Consider the following 19,107-nt stretch of genomic DNA (forward strand, 5'->3'; position numbering starts at 1 on the left):
AGGCCTAAACGATCCAATCACGGCCTTACTATACTTCTGAAAGAGAGCTGTCTGAGCTAGGATTTTAGGATGGTGGTTCTGCAGTTAGAATCCAAAAGGCTGAGGAATATTAAGAAATGTTACAACCTCCAAGCTTCACCTCATCCATGCCCTGCATTTCATTATGGGTATCCAAGCAGCTTCGCGGACAGAGGTGAACCGCTGTGGAAGGATTGTTAGTTCACCACCAGAGGGCGCTATAATGCCATTCTTTTGGGAAATAGGAAGGTTTAAGAGAGGAATAGGGACAATTTTAATTAATTTGTAGCAAATTAGCACGCACAAATGATTAACTTGTGATGGCAGCAAAAATAATAGATTCATTATAATCCTAACTAATAATCATAACGATGGATTGTATTTCTATGGTTCAGAGAGTTTAACTGTAATGGGTTTTCACTTTCATTCTCACACAGTCTGACACATTTCCCTCAGGACCTTCTGTTCGGCTACCCTAACCATACCCCAATAGCCCTACCCTACCCCAACCATAGCTCCCCATAGCCCTACCCTAACCATACCCCCATACCCCTACCCTACCCCAACCATAGCCCCCCATAGCCCTACCCTAACCCTCAAAGGAACTAGACAACAAGTACAACCCTCTTACTTCCTGATCTTTACAGATCAAAAGGTGATAAGAGGCTTTCCACTGATTAGTGCTCTCTTTGCTAATTGGCCAGAGACTGGGTATCAATAACCAATGGTGTTACAGTAAGACTCTTTGTGGGATTATATGCTAAATTCATAATGAGATTAACAATTATCCCCTCTCTTTGTAGGACCATTGTAGAATCGGGTTGCAATAGAATGCAACTCTGATTCAAGTAGCCTAACGTAAATTAAAACTCCTTTCCTGTAAGCCCACTTTGTGTCGGCTACAATATAGATTTTCATTATTATCTTCATTATCAGTATTTTCAAGGTTATACAAAGTTACACAAACATGGCTGCATTTTGAATTCTATCAGATGACAAACATTTATTTTCTCCTCCAGAACACAGTAGCCTACAAGAGCATTAATGTGTCATGACTGGTTGGAGGTGAAATCTTAACAAATGATTAAACATCCCTTTTCAATTATAAATAATTGAGGGCTTTCCGTTTGAACTATTAACATACCAGAATAGTAAACGAGTTGAAGGGATAGTCTTTCTAATCAGGAAAAGGGATGTAATCAATTGGGGTTGACAGTAAAGGTAACATGTCCGGACACTGATTTATGGAAGCCGGGGCCACTTCACTGTCTGGGGAGAGAGAGAGAGAGAGAGAGAGAGAGAGAGAGAGAGAGAGAGAGAGGGCCCTTCGGCTGGCCGCTCCGCTGAGTAGCCCACTCAAACAAATGTGTTACGAGCCTGACGTCATCGCTTCCGCCCTGCTCTCCCTCTCCTCTCCCTCCCTCCCTCCTCCCCCGGTGTGTCGGTGAAGGGCTGCTAGGCTGCCTCCCTCCCTCCCTCCCTCCTCCCCCGGTGTGTCGGTGAAGGGCTGCTAGGCTGCCTCCCTCCCTCCGCAATCCAACATGGAGTAGCGAGAGATGGGGCTCTAGCGGGCCATCCTCGGCAACGGCAACGCGCATTTAACAACACGCAACTTGGCCCGTCACAGATCCTATCGTTTTTGGATATCAGAATGGAATTTTAACCGGGCCGTGTCTACCTACCGCAGAGTTCGATTTCCCAACCCGCTGTGTTCCACAGTCTACACGCAACTGGTTGGTTTGAGAAGAGCAGAGAAAAGGAGGCATCTATTCCAGTCGAAGACTGGGGCTGAGCCACCACCACACAAAGCCCGAGGAAGGATATGCGGAATTGAAGGATATTGTGGATAGGTGGTGAAAATGACGAGCAGAAAGTATGCACCCGCCCTGGGAGATTATTTTCGGTGAAACGCGAAAATGATAGAGGAAACCCGCCCAAACGAGTAAGCACCGTGGAAATGTTTTTTTCCTTCCAGAAAGGTAGCCTTAGGAGTTGGGGAAAAATGTGCACAAGAAAAAAAAACTATTTTTTAATGCTGTCATGTGGTTCTTTTTTGTGGGTCTACAAAGTTTAAGCACGCTTATATTAGTTGAGTGGTTTATGGCATTGTGGTTTTATGCATTGATAGGATAGGAAAGGGGTTATAGGGCCCCCGTCTTGTGTCTTGAGAAGGGAGAGGAGGGGGAGCGAGGCATGAGCGTGGGTGGATCGGAAACATTTTCTAAAGGGATTTGCAGCGAGCAAGGCCTTCAAAACAGGCCTGTCGAAGTTTCAAACTTGCGCACTCACTTCGGCTACATTGTATCAACGCATAACGTGCACTGCTTGCTAGGAATGTTTTCCAACATGTTAGATAATATTGGCTTGGCTACTTGTGAAGGCCAGAAGAATATGGTGGCTTCAAACTGTGGGGGAAGTCTTTCAGGATATGAGATATCCGATATGCCTCATCCGCCATCTCTTTCTGAATCGCCCTCATTTGCATACCGCGCTTCATTCATAAAATCACAAATCAAGGAGGACGGCTTGCGGTGCGAAGTTATCTTTTTTAGATCGTCAACCTACGTGCTACCCCGGCGGTGTAGGCTATTTCTGTTGCTTCCCGAAAGACGAAAATATACCTCCGTGCCTTGATCAGAACGAACATGACGAATGTGTAAATTCCAGCCTACAGTAGGCCTGTTTGGTCTTCTTGTTGACACTGTTTAGTACGCCCTATATCTGGTAGCCTATTTGCGAATGTAGGCTACGTTTAAAACCCACCCGATGGAATAGCCTACCCTGTGGCATAACAACACGGCATATTCAACCATTCGTTCTTCCGTCAAAGCCTAGCCTCTGTAGGGAATGCCAGTCGTGCAGATCGTGTCTGTAGAGCGGAAGGGCGAAGGGCACGGAGAGGATGTTTGCGCGGCAGTTGCATGACGCCGGTGGCTCATTCATAAAAGCCCTAACCTTCAGCGCGTCCCATTCATGGCTTCTGGGCTCCTCGCTACCTTGACACGAGGGCACATTATTCACCTGGAACTGTCCTAACGGGAAACCGAGGCTCCAGTCTCACTGAATGTTGATGACATGACTGAATACAGACATGTTGTGCAAATAGCTTGTGACTGTATTTGGTCCTATGGAAAGCCATACATTTGAATAGCCACACGTTCCTCAATGGTACACTGTAAACAGGTAAGACCACGTCACCCTGCTTGCTTGTTATTGTAGATTTGATTCTGCTACCCACACAAAGGCTTACAATGGTTAGATTATACATCTCGTATACATCTCGTCCTCTTTCTCTGTCACCGCCTACACACAAAGCCATCTGTGGAAGTTGTTTGATGTGGTTGGAGGTTCCCCCATTGAGATACCATGTGCCTGTACTGTCTGTACCAGACAGACATGTTTCCCCAGGTCGGTATAGTGAGATAAGGTAAAGTAACAGTACAACATCTATTAAAGCAGACTGCTCACACTGGGAAGCACAAGGCAGTGTTATTATCAGACTCTGGGAGTCCAGTTATATCATTCACTTTAAGTATGCTAACTCTAGCAATATGTCATACCTGCACTCAACTACAGGACAAAGTCTATGTCAATTCCACTTAACTACAAACTCACATGCCGTCATTATAGGGGTGAGTCTGCAGTTTGTTGGGTCTGAGGGCGTCCATGTCACGTCCAGAGAGACTGCTTCCTCTCACCCTCTCGTCCAGAGAGACTGCTTCCTCTCACCCTCTCGTCCAGAGAGACTGCTTACTCTCACCCTCTCGTCCAGAGAGACTGCTTACTCTCACCCTCTCGTCCAGAGAGACTGCTTACTCTCACCCTCTCGTCCAGAGAGACTGCTTACTCTCACCCTCTCGGCTGTCCATAGTAAAGTATAGTCTGGCCATTTTATTTATACATCACATGCTCATACAAGCAAATGTAGCACACAGTGTTTTACAGAATAAAAAAAGATAAATAAAAACATCATAAATGATTTTTTTTTTTTAAGAAGCAGGACTGATAATATATGATAAAAGAGAATAGAACATGAGAAACAGTAAAAAAAAATATATATATATTAAAAAGTTTTAATTGAGAATATTTAATTATAACACAGGTAAAGCTACATGATAAAAGTGAGATTTAAAAAGATATAGGCTATCTTCTTAAGATCTTGCTTAAAAGTTCCCACAGTATAGAGTATAGGCTATGGATAATGGTATAATTCACTCTCTACATACACTGAGGGAACAGATTCTAAAATGATTAGTAGTAAACCAAGAGAACTAGCCACCCTGAAAGATCTTCATTCAGTAGGGAGTGGTCAGGAACCCCATTACTGTTGACACCTGGAAACATACAGTTAATGAGCATCTACTACTTTATTCATTTCCAAACCACAAAGTGAAGAAGAGAAGAGCCTCTTCCTCTGCTTCTATCCCTGCATCATCCGGAACTTATCCATCAGCATTCACTGCTTTCTGATCACCTCATCATTATTTGCTTTCTGGAGCATTTATGTCATTTTCCACATCTATCAAGAAACTTCTATTGTAAATAAAGTTTATCTGGGCCCGCAAGGGATTCTGCTTGTTTTCTGTGTGCAGGTTTGTTTATTTATCAGACTGGATGTCTAGAATAGCCCCAGTTGTTCAGGTGTGCGTTTTTGAGAGAGTGCGATGAACACTTTGCTTTGTGTTTCAGTGACGTTATATAGGCCTACTCCTTGTTTGTTTCAGTGACGTTATATAGGCCTACTCCTTGTTTGTTTCAGTGACGTTATATAGGCCTACTCCTTGTTTGTTTCAGTGATGTTATATAGGCCTACTCCTTGTTTGTTTCAGTGACGTTATATAGGCCTACTCCTTGTTGGTTTCAGTGACGTTATATAAACTCCTTGTTATATATACTCCTTGTTTTGGGAATGGAGGTATAGAATAAGGATGCCTCTCTAATAGCCTCATGTCAGTGTTCCACTTCATATCGCCGAAGGACAACGACTGTGGTTTTGGGAAATATTTACCTGGTTTAAGTTGATGTCTGACATGCCCAGCCCAGAGCTAACTCAACATCAACAATGGATTGACAAGTTAGTTGTATGAAATGTTCGCTGACAACACATCACTTGTATGTAATATTTCAAATGCTGCATTTAATTCCCTTTAAGAGGTATGAGACTATATGTAGGCCTATAGGGTATTTGGTTTAAATTATTGGCTGTTTGCCATAGCTATAAGAGATTTAGAACCAAATCAGCTTATTTTCAATATGGGGCCTATCCTGTTTCTTCACATAGGCCTAGATGGAGAGGCCACAATGCCACCTTGGGAATGCAATGCAGACTTCTGCTCGGAGTGCACTGTTGTTACTGGCCAATGTTACTGGCATGTCCCTTTTCCCAGATGGGAATCTCTGGAGTACAGTTACTGCATGTCCCTTTTCCCAGATGGGATTCTCCGGAGTGCAGTCTGGCAAGACTGGGTCTATGGCGTGTTGATTAGGAAAGTTGAGGCCTATTCGGTGTGATTCCTGTAATGTTGAGCGTTCAGTCCTAAATTCAGACCTTATTGTATAGCAGAAACAAGTGTTGGGTTCTAAATGCAGACTGTTGCGTTGTAGGGACATGACTGTGTGTCTGGGGTAGAACCATCTCAGATGTTGGAGGAGGTTTTTTGGTAGCTTTATGCATTTCTCTACAGTGCTTTTAACCTTTCATCAGATTGAATAGTGGTGAATGTAGATGAGGAGAATATAGCTATGGACTGCGTGCTGCTCTTTATGGTGTTGGCTGTCACACTACTCGGACATGTGACGAGAGTTGTCAAAAACTACAGCAGACTGACTCAGCGGATAAAACTACCTGGAACTGTCAATGTCAACCCCCCATTTCTCTCTCAGGTCAATTCAAAGGGGCTTTATTGGCATGGGAAACATACGCTTACATTGCTGAAGCAAGTGTGAAAGTAAATTAAAAAATAATAATAATAAAGATATAGCCTACTAGAATAAGGAAGTGTAAACGGTTGTCTACAGTATATAGATAGATAGATATCTAAGTAAAGATAACTTAAAGTAAAAATAGAAAAATGTGGACAATGCAGTTTGAAAAATATAAATACATATAAGTCTAAATATAAAACAAATAAGTGAGAACTGTAACACTGCAAAAAAAAATACAAATGTATTTAAAGGTATCTGTTCTGTACAGTATGTCGATGTACAGAGAAGTGTGGTTTAGACAGAACAGGAATACACAGGTGAGGGACAGTGGTTTTATTTCTTTGGACGTCATTTTCTTGTCACAGCTGCTCTCTATCTCTCCCCAGTCATTATGGGAGCTGTATATGGTGGTGGCCCTATTCCTGAATAATATAGAGAAAAATAATACTTTCTCTGTTCTTAAAGTTGGTTATGAAGAGTTGGTTTATGTCTCAGAGCTAAACCTGTACAGGGTCATTAGAATATCCTAGGAAAACCCATGTGGTGTGAAGTCAGTTTCTGGGTGTGTTGGGGTAGACTGAGTCAGGTCTTATCAGAGGAAGTGAAGCTGCCCTTATCAAACACGGTTGGCCTGCCCCCACTGCCCTTATCACACATGGGCTGGATTCCAAACCTGATAACCAGCCTCCTCCTCCTTACCTCTGCCCTTGTTCACTCCACAGTATGTTGGAGCTGGCCTAAAGAACATGCCTGGGCCATTGATTGTGTGATGAAGAGGCTTATGTGTACAGTTAGTGTTACCAGAGAGCTAACGTCTGTTCTAGCTCAGTCCGTCATGCTGAGAACTACTAGTGTCGACACTTCTGGTGAGATGACGCACATTGGGAAGTCAACTACCCTCAATAGGGCTTTAGCTCAATGGACTAACACAATGTCGAACCCAGTTTAATATCCATGACATTGATTGCATATAGAAAGAATTATGGAATAGTATACTTACAGTACCTGACCTTTGAGACGATATCAAAATGGAACATAACTGTAACTAGTCTAGTCCTATATCCCTGTAAGAGTTAGTGAAGAGGCACAGATAAGAAATTTGAATTCAGAAACATGTGTAACTGACTGTTGCACCCATCTGGTGGGAGGGCTGGAAGCGACCATAAACATTTTCTGTGTGTGTGTGAGAGAGAGAAAGAGAGAGCGCGTGTGTGTGTGTGTGTGTGTATGACAGCATTGAAACCAAGAGGTTTTGGAAGTGAAGACTATAGGAATTTAGTGTGTTGCTCTAAAGTAAATGTGTGTTTGACTTGCTTTCTCTCTAATTTGAGTCTGCATGTCATCTGTCATCCAGCTTGTGAATGTGTGTGTGTGTGTGTGTGTGTGGGTGGGAGCAGGTGAACCTGTTCCACCACCTGTGTGTGTGTGTGTGTGTGTGTGTGTGTTTGTGTGTGCATGCAAGCCAGCCAGCCATCAAATCCCTGTCTCTGTCCCTCACAAATGTACACACACACATGCACTCGCCCTCTCAGCACAATGTCAATGTAATATGCAAACAAACTACATCCTGTTCTTGTCAGGTCAGAGGTTATTCAGCCATCAAGCCATGAAGAGGGTGGTGGCTCTCTTGTATTTTATAGTATTGTACCGTATTGTATTGCGGTGCTCTGTAGCATTGTATCGTACCAGACTGACTCCTGGGATGGTTTGGTTATTGTTTTGCTTTGTAATTGTTTATCAGATAGACTGAACTCTGTGAGGTTAGTCCCTCTGTGTGGTCATGGCTGGTCAGAGTGTGTTCTGTAGTATCCTGACTCACAGACAGCCGGTATACAGCAGCACATAGATCCCTACAGTGTCTGCACTGCATCATCCTCTTAGTTTTTTGAATGTGTAGTGTGTGTGGGCATGTTGTGTGTGTGTGGGGGGGTGCGTGTGTCTGTGTGTGTGTCACCAGGGGCGGACTGGGGAAACAATTCAGGTCGGGCAACGTAGCCCCAGTCGGCCCACTGAACGGGCTTTCTGATTTGTTGAGTGGGGGGGGGTCTGAGCGATTTGTTGATCGGGGGGGTGCTGAGCGATTTGTTTGGCATTCGTGCTCGGTGGGCATCCAAGCCGGCCCACTTGAGGACAGGCCCATCGGGATTCGTCCCGAACGTCCCGATGGCCAGTCCGCCATTGTGTGTCACCATCCGAGTACAACACCTCCCAAATTTCCCAAGTGAGGATCAGCATCGAGTCGTGAATTGAGACGCCCGCCAATATTCTGTCATGCTGCAAAAAGCCCCACAGAAGTATCAAACACAACAGGATTATCCTCAAGCATAGGATTGCAAAAGATAATTTTCAACACGGGAACATTTTCATAGGATTTTAGGGGACTTCAATTGTAGGAATTTATGGGAGTTTTCAGTCATTGTTCTTATCTCACCCCGGAAGGGCTGGCAATCCACACCAACGTGTGAATTTGTTAACGTTTTTAACCAATCAAATCGCATTCGACAGGTGAAGCTAAGAAATTGTCTGCGGCAATGTGGGGTGAGACGTATCCTGCGATAGCCCACGGCTTCATATAGATGAAGAAATATGTGCCATATTCCATAGTCTATACAAATGTGTGACAGGCTTCACATGAGTTCAGGTGGCCTTTGATTAGTTAACTTCAGGCTCATAGGTTCAGGTGGCCTTTGATTAGTTAACTTCAGGCTCATAGGTTCAGGTGGCCTTACTATAGATTAGAAAAAAGTTGAGGTGAGTTGACAAAATATGCACTATGTGCCTTTATAGTTGCAAAATTCCAGAGCCAAAAAGACCCCATGGAAATAACCTCAAACAGCGTACGCCCTGCCAGCTGCCTCAACTACGTAACCTGTAATTCCTTCACTGTCCTCTCTCTACCAGGCATTCCTACAGCTAGCCTTGGCACACACACGCACACGGAAACGCACCAAACCTGTCTCTATCCTATGACTGCAACTCTCCCATAGCATTGGGAGTGAGCAGCACATGATTGGGCAGCGTTGGGAATCCTACACCGGTAGGAGATTAGTTTGGAGACCCCACTAAAGCCCTCCATCTCCAGCTGCCCTCGGAGCTGACCACAGCGGAAGGAGGGGCGCCCAGTGGGCTGTTAGCAGAGTAAACCATCCGCAGGCTCTCTCCCCTCAGTTTTCCTCTCTCTCTCTCTCTCTCTCTCTCTCTCTCTCTCTCTCTCTCTCTCTCTCTCTCTCCCCCCCCTCTCTCTCTCTCTAATCATCTGTCCATCTCTGCTGACTGTTCTCTCTGCTGACTGAAAAGTTCTCTTGCTCTGTCTCCCTTGTACACTTTCATACCTCGGACCCATGTTGGACCCGCGATGACTTAGAGCTGTCAAATACCAGGAAGCGCATGTATAACCACAATGTGATGATAATCATGTTTCTCCTCTTCCTGTCTGCTCTTGAACAGTGACAGTTACATCGTGTGTGTGAAGGCGGTGGTGATGACCCGGGATGACTCGAGCGGAGGTTGGCTGGCGCAGGACGCGGGCGCTCTGTGCAGGGTGGGCGTCTGCAGGCTCCTCTCCAGGGAACTGGGCCCCGCCCTCAACCCAGTCAGCCAGAAACCCTTCCTGATCCACGGAGAGCGGGATAAACAGGTGGGCTAGCACCTCACAGCAGCTTGTCGCTCAGAGGCCTTAGCCAGGCTAGCTAGCACTTCATAGGAGCCTTAGCCAGGCTAGCTAGCACTTCACAACAGCTCTCCCTCACCTGGACAGCACAGGCCGTGAACATGCCTCACACTACTCGAAGAGGCTGCAGCTGCTCCACTAAAAAATCTCACTGTTGAGTGCAGGCAGTATTTCAACTGTGAATTAAGTTTGGTGACAGTTTGGTGACATTAATTCTATAGCGATTCTTCAAGTGTGTCCTCATTCACCTAGCCAAAGCGTTTTCTGCCTAATGACGATATTACATAACGACCGACTAGTGCAATAGATAAGCTTAAAGTCGCACTGAAACGGACGTTTGAGATCATCTAACTTCCGTAGTTTGACGTATTTCCGATGCAAACAAGCTATGAGGGTGGGACATTATGTTTAGAGGAATTTGATTGGAACATTGACAAGTGGACAGGTTTTAAGAACTTTAGACAGATTCGATAGAAGGATAGCGTTGATTGACGGGTGGATGTCGTGAGATTATTGGCCTAAAATCTAAGGTACCTGTTGTCGTCATTGCACGTGACCTACCGTTTTCCAGGAAGTATGAAATCATATACTTTGATATAAGATTACAACAAAAGTAGAATTTGGTAATGTTATTTGGCAACTGTCAATAACCCCGGTGTTGTGTCTGATGGTGATTGACAGGTGATTTTAGAGTGTCCTCTAAGGAAAGACCTGGTTTACACCACAGCCACGCCCACCTTCCACCATTGGAAGGTTGAGGACAGGAGATGTGGCCTGTCCTTCCAGAGTCCGGCTGACGCCCGAGCCTTTGAGCGAGGAGTACGGAAGGCCATCGAGGACCTAGAAGGTAAGGTCCTAACAAAGGACACATCAGAACGTAAGGTCCTAACAGCGTCTGTAAGGATCATGTTGTTTTAGTTCAGAGTAATAGTGGTATTGTGGAGCTGTTACCATACATGTGGCCTAAACTGATGTTTGTACAGTTGTTGTGGAGCTTAAATGTGTCCATTTGTTGCTCTTTGCTGCTTGCTAGTGCACTTGTTTTGAAATGTGCTTATTGCTACTATTTCTGGGCTGAAAGACACTTAACAGACAGTGGGATTATTAATCAGAACTGAGTGCATTGAGTGAATTAATGTGCAAAGACCTGGAATTGTCATTGTTTGCAAATGTCATTTTACACAGTGATCTTGCCCAACCGTATCAAGTGACAGATAGCGGGTAAAGAGCCTACAGATGCAGTATAGTTGTGTAACTTGTCATTGACTGTATTGTCTTACACATTCGTCAGTGAAAGACATCAAGACTCACAGAGGCCCGATGTTAAGTGTTTATGGGCGGGGCCGCTACCTTGATTCAACCTGCAGCTTTAATTCAGGATCTTACTGGATACTCGGTTAGAAGGTGCAGGCAGGGAAACCCGGTCAGAATTGATTCAGGACCAGGAAGAGTGAGTTTCACTCATCTCCTTTAAAGAGAGTCTCTCTCTCTCTCTCTCTCTCTCTCTCTCTCTCCTAGTAATGAGCAGAGACAGACACAGGCTATTTTTAGCACTCTGGCGCTGCTGTTCTATCTGCAGCAGATTAGGTGTGGGTTTTAGTGGATTTTATTTCCATCCTATGATTTGAGCTTTTTTTTTCAATTGTATCTTTAGCTTATCTTTATCTTATTTTTATTGTTGTATCTTCTTTATCTTATTTTCCTTGCTTTTCCGTACATTTTATGTAATTTCCCTGTTGTACAGCACTTTGAGCTGCATTACAAATAAAGTTATACTTACTTACTTTGCATTTTCTAGGCTCTACAACCTCCTCGTCAATCCAAAATGAAGCTGAGCTGGGAGATGATGTGTTCACGGTATGCAGTGTCTTTTACCTTTACATTTTATTTAATGTAATTTAGCCAACGGTGTTATCCAAAGCAACGTGACGAGTACAGCCGAGGTGGAAGAACGGACTGCTCAAGCTGACGCTCAGAGCCTGACCGTTGATCGCAGATAGGAAGGGTCTGTTCCCTTTTCCTCCCTGTAGGATGAGCACCAGGGTCTTGAACCTGATGCGAGCTGCAGTTGGAAGCCAGTGAAGGGTTCGAAGGAGGAGGGTCACATGGGTAGATTGAACACCAGGCCAGCGAGTCACAGAGGTCTGGTAGTGGAGCCAGGCAGCCCGGCCAGACGGGAGTTGCAGCGGTCAAGGAGGGAGATGATAGGTGTCTGGGCCAGTTGTGCTCCCTCTCTCATGAAGAGCAGGCGGAATGTCATAGAGGGACTGTCTACATGAGCGGCCAATCGCCGTGTGATGCTGGCCGAACAGGATAGTGGTTGGTCCAGGACCGCCTCTCTGGGAGGGGAACACAGCGGAGTTCTCTGTAGTGATGGACCAGCCCTGGAGAGGTCTTACATCTGTCTTCATCTCTCTCATCCTGTCTTTCTAATCCTGTCCTCTATACATGACTTGTAAGGTATATGTAGTGACATATGTTTAGAATTGCTCACCCCTTCCTCTCATATGTGCTGAAATAGTCCATTTCCTTCTCCTCTTTTCCAATGAATGATCCCAGTTACAGAAGTTTGTATGTAGCAACCGTCTGACATGGAGTCCCACTCATGCATGTGTGAGAACGTGAGCGTGCGTCTACCTTTGGCATCTCTCATCTCACTCAGGGGCATAATCCACCACCGTCAACCCCCAACCTCGTCTTCTCCCTCGCTGTCACTCTTCCTCCTTCACCCCCTCTGTCTCCACCTCCCTCCCCTCCCCTTCTCTCCCTCCACAGTAATCTGACACCAGGAGCGGCAGGCAGGGTCACCTGGTCACTTCCTGTGCCCCCCCCCCGCCCCTCCCCCCCACACACACATACAGACACACACACACACACAATTTCTAACAAGCCCTCACACCAAACTAGTGCTAGCAGCTGCTCCACAGATCACTGGCCAAGGTGATTTACGAGGGGAAGTGCCTCGTTGCTCATCTTTGACTTTAACTGTCTGACGGGGGATTGGCCAGAGGGAGCACTTTAGAGTTGAGGCCCAGTAGAGATTCACACTGCTGAGAATTACAGCGGAGAGATTCATACTGATGAGAATGAGAGACAAGGACATACAGAGAGAGGCAGAGATTGGGAGAGAGAGAGAGAGATAGGCAGAGGGAGGAAGAGACAGATGGGGGGAGAGAGAGATGGGGGAAGAGAGATGGAGGGAGAGAGATGGGGAAGGATAGATAGAGAGAGAGAGACAGACAGCACCATAGGTTGAAACTGTCAACAGGATATGATGCAGTGACTCTGACCGAATGTCAATTCAGAGACGGAGAAGGTCCACACTTTTGGCTGTGCCCCAATTCTCACATAAAGGGTGCCATTTTTTTTTGTGCTGTGCAATGAACAAACTCCCCCCAAAACATACCAAGAACGAAGGCCCCAATTACCAACTAAGAGGAAAGATAAGACAAGCGTGCACCCCCCCCCCCCCCCCCCCCACACACGCACACACGCACATAGACAGTCCGGTTGCCAAGAGAGGAATGTCCAGCCTGTCAACCAGTACTCTCTGCAAGGCCCCCAGAGTCTGTCCCCTGCCTGCCTGCCTGAAATATATCTGAACGCTGCAGCGAGCAGACAGTATTTAGTGTCTGGCCAAGGTTGGAACTGGGCCCTGAGAGGACAGACCCCAGATCAGATTACCACTCACTAACTAGTAGAGAACCTGGAGAGAGAGAAGGGGGGTTGGGATGAAGGGGGGAGGGATGACAGCGATGGGATTGATTGGGGAGAGAGATAGGGAGAGGATGAAGAGGGAGAGAGGGAGGAAGAAAGAGCATGCAGTGAAGAGAGAAAGGGGGAGCAGCAGAAAGATGGTGTGGACAGAGACGGAGGAGAGGCTTGGAGGTGAGAGGGAGAGCAGAGAAGTGTTACAAGAACAAGAGGAAGCAGAGAGAGGAGAGGACAGGGGGTTGCAGGGAAACAAAAGATATTCTGTATTGTAATTACAACGGCACAACGATCATTGTCCCAAACCAAGCAATCCTGTTCTGAATGTGGTTGAATCTTTTGTTCCAGTTTCTCCAATTACATAGGCAAGCTATTTGTATCTGTCCAATCACCAAGCCACTCAGACTACCTGTTTGTTTGGTTCATCCAATCAGAACCAATCATTAACACGTCCTGTTAATGTTTGTCCTATCAGAACGCTACAGACAGCTCCTCCAACTCCTCGCAGAGACTCGACACCTCCCTGCAGCCGCTCGACTCCTCCCCCCTACCCCACCGACACAACTTCCACCTGGGACCTCGCCATGACCTCCACGACCCCTACAGGTTCTCACCTGACCACTACTTCCTGGATCAGGTAAGCCAACGGGAGTATAGTACATCATCCCATTGTTAAACTGTACAGTAGTTGGCTATATGTGGGAATATTCAAACATTAATATTCGACTTCTCCTGCCCCCCCCCCCCCCCCTCCTGCAGCCGCTGCCCCGGGTCCCTCGGCATGTCACCTTCCAGGAGGACGAGGAGATTGTGCGCATCAACCCCCGAGAGCGCAGCTGGGAGGTCCCCGAGCCCCGCCCAGGACGACCGGCCGAGCGCTCCCTGGTCACGGGCTACGAGGACTACCGGCACGCCACCGTGCACGACAAGTTCATCCACCCCGGCGAGGCGGAGTCTTACGTGCACTTCGCCAAGAGCGAGGCGCACAAGTACGACTACACCTACCCGCTGGCGCCCGCCGCCCTCACAAACTCAAACTCGGACCCCGCCATCGCACCGTTGGCCAATAAGACCCACCGCGACGGCGGCCACGGGCTTTCCCCCGCGGTGTCCTCCCAGCCGCGGCCCCTCCTCCCGGGCTCCTCCTCCTCCGGCGGCGGCGACAAAGAGCGTAAGGCGGGCGGCGCGGGGCGGCGGGCCCAGTGCGAGTACTGCGGCGAGACGTTCCTCCGCGCCGACAACCGGCGAGGCCGCTGCCAGGACGCGCCGGACCCGGTGCGGGCGTGCATACGGAGCGCCAGCTGCATGTGGCTGGCCGACACCATGCTGTACCACTGCATGTCGGACCCCGAGGGGGACTACTCTGACCCCTGCTCCTGCGAGGGAGGGGAGGGCGGCGGGGGCAGGCTGGGGCCGCGCTGGGCGGCGCTGCTGGCGCTGTCCCTGGTGGCGCCCTGCCTCTGCCTCTACCCGCCCCTCCAGGCGTGTCACAGGACAGGACTGGCGTGCGGCTGCTGCGGGGGCCGGCACAAGGCCGCCTGGTAGCCGTGGCGACCGGCCGCGCGGTGGAGGAAAAACTCTGAATGTTAACCCTTAACACCCCCCCATCCCCCCCCTCCCAACAATGGCTGAACACCCCCCCCAACACTGGCACAGAGGCGGGGCAGAGTGGTCGGGGAAGAGAGGGGCCTGGTCCATCTGGTTTGGTTAGGGTTTGGGTCTTTTTTTTTTGTCAAATTCCAGAAGGACTCAGTCCAGAAGGAAGTAAGCCAAAACAGTCTCTTTTCTCCCGAAACGCCTTGAAGATAAGCTCATCCTGTACTGTACTGTTCTCTACACACATAGCTGTCTTTATCTCTCTCTGTTCTTTCACAGAGAATAGTCTTTTTTCAGGGGGGCTGTTTTATACCCAACTAATACCATGTATCACATTATGCAGGTACTTTATACTTTACACACTGACTCTGTGTCGAAGAACTTGAATATTTTTTTTCCCTTGTTTTTGTGTGTTTGTGTGGTTGGTTGGTTAGTTGCTTGTTTAGATTTTTTGGTTGGTATGCTGGAGCTCCCTCCTCCAGGTAGAATGTTCCAGAGCTGAGACACTGCTTCAGAAACAAACTGAACAATAACCGTAGGAGATAAGCCGGACACTACACCTGTAGTACGAGTGAGTGTGGGTGTGGGTGTGTGTGAGTGTGTGTGGTGTGTGTGTGAGAGAGAGAGAGAGAGAGAGAGAGAGAGTTTGTGTGTAAATGTGTGTTTTATTGAAGCCTCTGCAGGCCTTGCAAAGACATTGTTAACATCACATCAGTGCATTGCTATCATCATCATCATCATCATTGAAAATGCAACTACAAATAATTAACTCTGACAAACAAGCTCACAAGTTCACACAAATACAGCCACACTGACATTCATTGTTCAGGTTAGACTGACAGAGGCGGCCATCTAGGTTTGATATCCAAAGATCACCTTTTTTACTCTATTTATTCTCACTGAATTGAAACAACAGCCAAAGAATTGAGGGCGTACCATGAGCGGTCCGGTGGGTCTGGCGGTTGAACCTTCTCTCCTCCCCTGAGCCAACGCCAGGTAGGGCCGTGATTATTAAGCGTTTGCTATTACCATCTAGCTAGAGCCTGATTCATACTATAGCACTATTTTCAACTTACTAGAAGACACATAACTGCGTTTGGTTTTAGCATTGAATGATTTAGGCAAAACCACAGTAAATTGGCCAATTCACATCTGGATTGTAAAAGATATCTGATGTTTTAAATCTAAACATTGTTCACTTAGCTTTACACTTCATCTGGCCATTGATAACAATAATGGGGGGTTAATACAAACATCAAAATTCAATCAGAAGTCTCGGAGTTTAAGGCCAGAAGGTACATTATAGGGTTATGTAGTACATGAAAAAAAAAGTAAATCCTATTATATATATATTATATATAAAATAGGATCATCTATAATGGATGAAAAGAAACACAATAGGACTCGGGGCTGACGTGTGAAAGAAGGATTCCAGCCTATCTGCATTGTACAATCAGTTTTCTTTTTAGACAAACCCACTTTACTCCCCTCTGCTCCGCCCACACCTCCTTGTGAGTGACACTGCAGCTGTCCAATCTCTTCTCCCATCCCATCTGTCACAGCCCAAAAGCACAACATTACAAAAAGACAGTTGGTGAAGTGCTTCACATGTTGCTCTGTGGGGATGCAACAACGGTAAAACATTGCATATGAAGTTTACACTCCCAACACGCAATGCTGAATATGTCATTACCTATCAGACATGGCATGAAGAGTACTCAAGTGGAGTACCAGTTGTACAAAAAGGTGCTTGAGAATGTTATTTTACAAATCTTTTAGTCTATGCTTCCAATAGGATGTTGCTTCCAATAGGATGTTGCTGTTTAATACTATCCATTCTGTTTCTATGGTATGTGCCAGTTTGTCACTCCTTCTCTCCACTCCGGAAATGCTCTGTTTGTCCAGAAACGTCTCTGAGCCCTGTAGGGCTGGAAAGGCCTGTTTCTAGACTGAACTGAAGTCCATACCATTGAGTTCACCTTCAAACCATTAACATTAAAAACCCAAACTGAAAAGGTTTTTTTCTGTTTGTCTGGTGCAAAAATAGACATAACTCACAAGTGGCAGAACTATTAACAAGTGCCTGAAAGCATAGCCTTCATCTATCTCTTCATGTATTTTTAAAACTTGTAATTAAATGAGACTCCCTGAAATTATTTGATTCATTTTTTATGCTAACTATTTTTACCTCTGTAAAAAAGAGTAGAAATTATAAATATATATATATATATAAATATCAAGTGTATGTTGTACATTTTTATTTCTATTGTTTAGTTGTTTTTTAAATCTGATTCTAACATGTATGATGGATGTAGCTCTAGCTTTGAGAAGGAACTGACAGTACTTTGTATATGGAGAGCAGTGGCCTGGCCTGGGAGGTGTTGAGTCATGTGTGTCTTCTGCCTCCAATAAATCCATAGAAACCAGTGGAAACTTGTGTTCATCAATCAAAAAGTAAACAAAACATGCTTATCAATGTGTGAATTTATCATGCAGGCTCTTACATGGTAACTATTTGGTAAACAAATAAATGCTACACTATTCTTGATAAGCCAAACTCATTTTTGGTCCGTTAATGGTTGTGTGTGTGTGTGTGTGTGTGTGTGTGTGTGTGTGTGTGTGTGTGTGTGTGTGTGTGTGTGTGTGTGTGTGTGTATGTGTATACATGCAAGAAAGAAACAAAGAGAAAAGACCGTGCAAAGAAAGAGCCTAGTACCAAATGAGAACCATTTGGTTGTTCAAGCGTTATCTTTCTGGTTCTGTCCGTCTTCCCTCCCTCCTTCCCTAGCTGTCTCCACAGTGGGAACCACTGAGATCGCTGAGTAGGTCGGTCCAGGATGTCTTTGGAAAAGCATGAGAGATGATGGGGGGGGGGGGGAGTATGGAACCAGGATGCAGAGGTCCCCAAGGGCTACAGGACTGCTGAAGCACTCACTAACAATCTACATGTGTAATCATTTATCATATTAATCATTAATACATCATCTCTTGTAATGAGGTATGTTCGGCTTCGTCCAAAGACGTTATGTCGAGTGCCCCTATACTCTGAGATACAAATTGGATTGAAAAGGCTTAGGGTTTCAGCTACTGTGCTGGAGTCAACACTGAATCATAGTTTCATCCATGAATAAGAAATATCACAGTAGTCCAGATCTAAAACGCAGCTCGGGAGGGAGAGCGTCCAGCGGGGGATCTGAAGGTCCCCGGTTCGATCCCAGCTCCCGGCAGTGTGCTGAAGACACCGAGCAAGAACGCTGAACCCCAAATCGCTCCCGAGCGGCACGGTGGCACAGCCTACTTAGTAGTCGCCTCACAGCAAAAAGGTCCTGGGCCTTTCTGTGCGGAGTTTGCACGTTCTCCCCGTGTTCACAAGGGTTCTTTCCTCCCAAGAACCCAATATGAAGAACAGATGCTCTTCAAGTCCTGTCCCTGACCTGGTCTGCTGCTCACTTGTGTGTGCTGTATGGCTGAATAAAGACCCCCCAAGAGGCCAATTTTTTTTTAACCATGATGACAATGTTGCAGGCTGTCCTTCTGTAATATCACCGAGCGCTGCATCTGAGCCTGAATCACCCAGGAGACTACGTAGAGTTGCTCTCCGCTAGACTGAAGGATCCATTTTGTATGCTGGAGAAACTCGTTAGTACAGTGATCACTTGAAAATATATTCATGCTTTTCTCTATACTTCTTGCAATGTACTGTGCTTACTGTGGCTCTCTCATCACTTAAAGGACAATGCTAGTTTTTGACAACCTGGACCTTATTTACGACATATTATAAGACGTTTGACTCACCGAGATCACTTTGGTGTAGTTCAGAGGCCTGTAGAAGAAATTTAAAATCCAGCGCGAGCCAGTATATCCATGTAATGGCGGTGGTGGGGGCAACGAGAATGCAGCTTCTAAAAATCTATTTTCTGCCGCGAAACGGTTGTTTTCATCAATCTGTCTTGATGAATCGCTAGTTGTGCTTACATAGAGCATAGGCCTGTTGTGGTTTTCACAGTCCACTTCTATTTCAACAAAATTGTGACATAAGCTGGTGTAGTTTGTATGACCACATTATGGGCATTGTTACTAATAAATGCTAACATTAGTAACACTAGTTTGTTTTTTTTAATGGCGGAGTCCCCAGTCATGAACAGATTATTCTATAATTTACCATAATTCTTTCTTTTAATGTAGTT

General features: G+C 46.0%; 1 protein-coding gene across 1 annotated transcript; it reads left to right on the plus strand.

Annotated features, from left to right (window-relative positions):
- Positions 1-1,934: 1,934 nt before the first annotated feature.
- LOC311325939 (sprouty-related, EVH1 domain-containing protein 2-like) lies at positions 1,935-14,869 on the plus strand (the record flags this gene model as incomplete). The annotated part of the gene is made up of 6 exons (XM_084458756.1): positions 1,935-1,960; positions 9,391-9,580; positions 10,295-10,460; positions 11,412-11,470; positions 13,800-13,961; positions 14,084-14,869. The coding sequence occupies 6 exons, from the start codon at positions 1,935-1,937 to the stop codon at positions 14,867-14,869; spliced, it is 1,389 nt and encodes a 462-aa protein (XP_084314882.1).
- Positions 14,870-19,107: the final 4,238 nt, after the last annotated feature.

Source organism: Borostomias antarcticus (genome assembly GCF_949987555.1).
Source record: "Borostomias antarcticus genome assembly, chromosome: 25".
In the NCBI taxonomy this organism is placed as follows: domain Eukaryota; kingdom Metazoa; phylum Chordata; class Actinopteri; order Stomiiformes; family Stomiidae; genus Borostomias; species Borostomias antarcticus.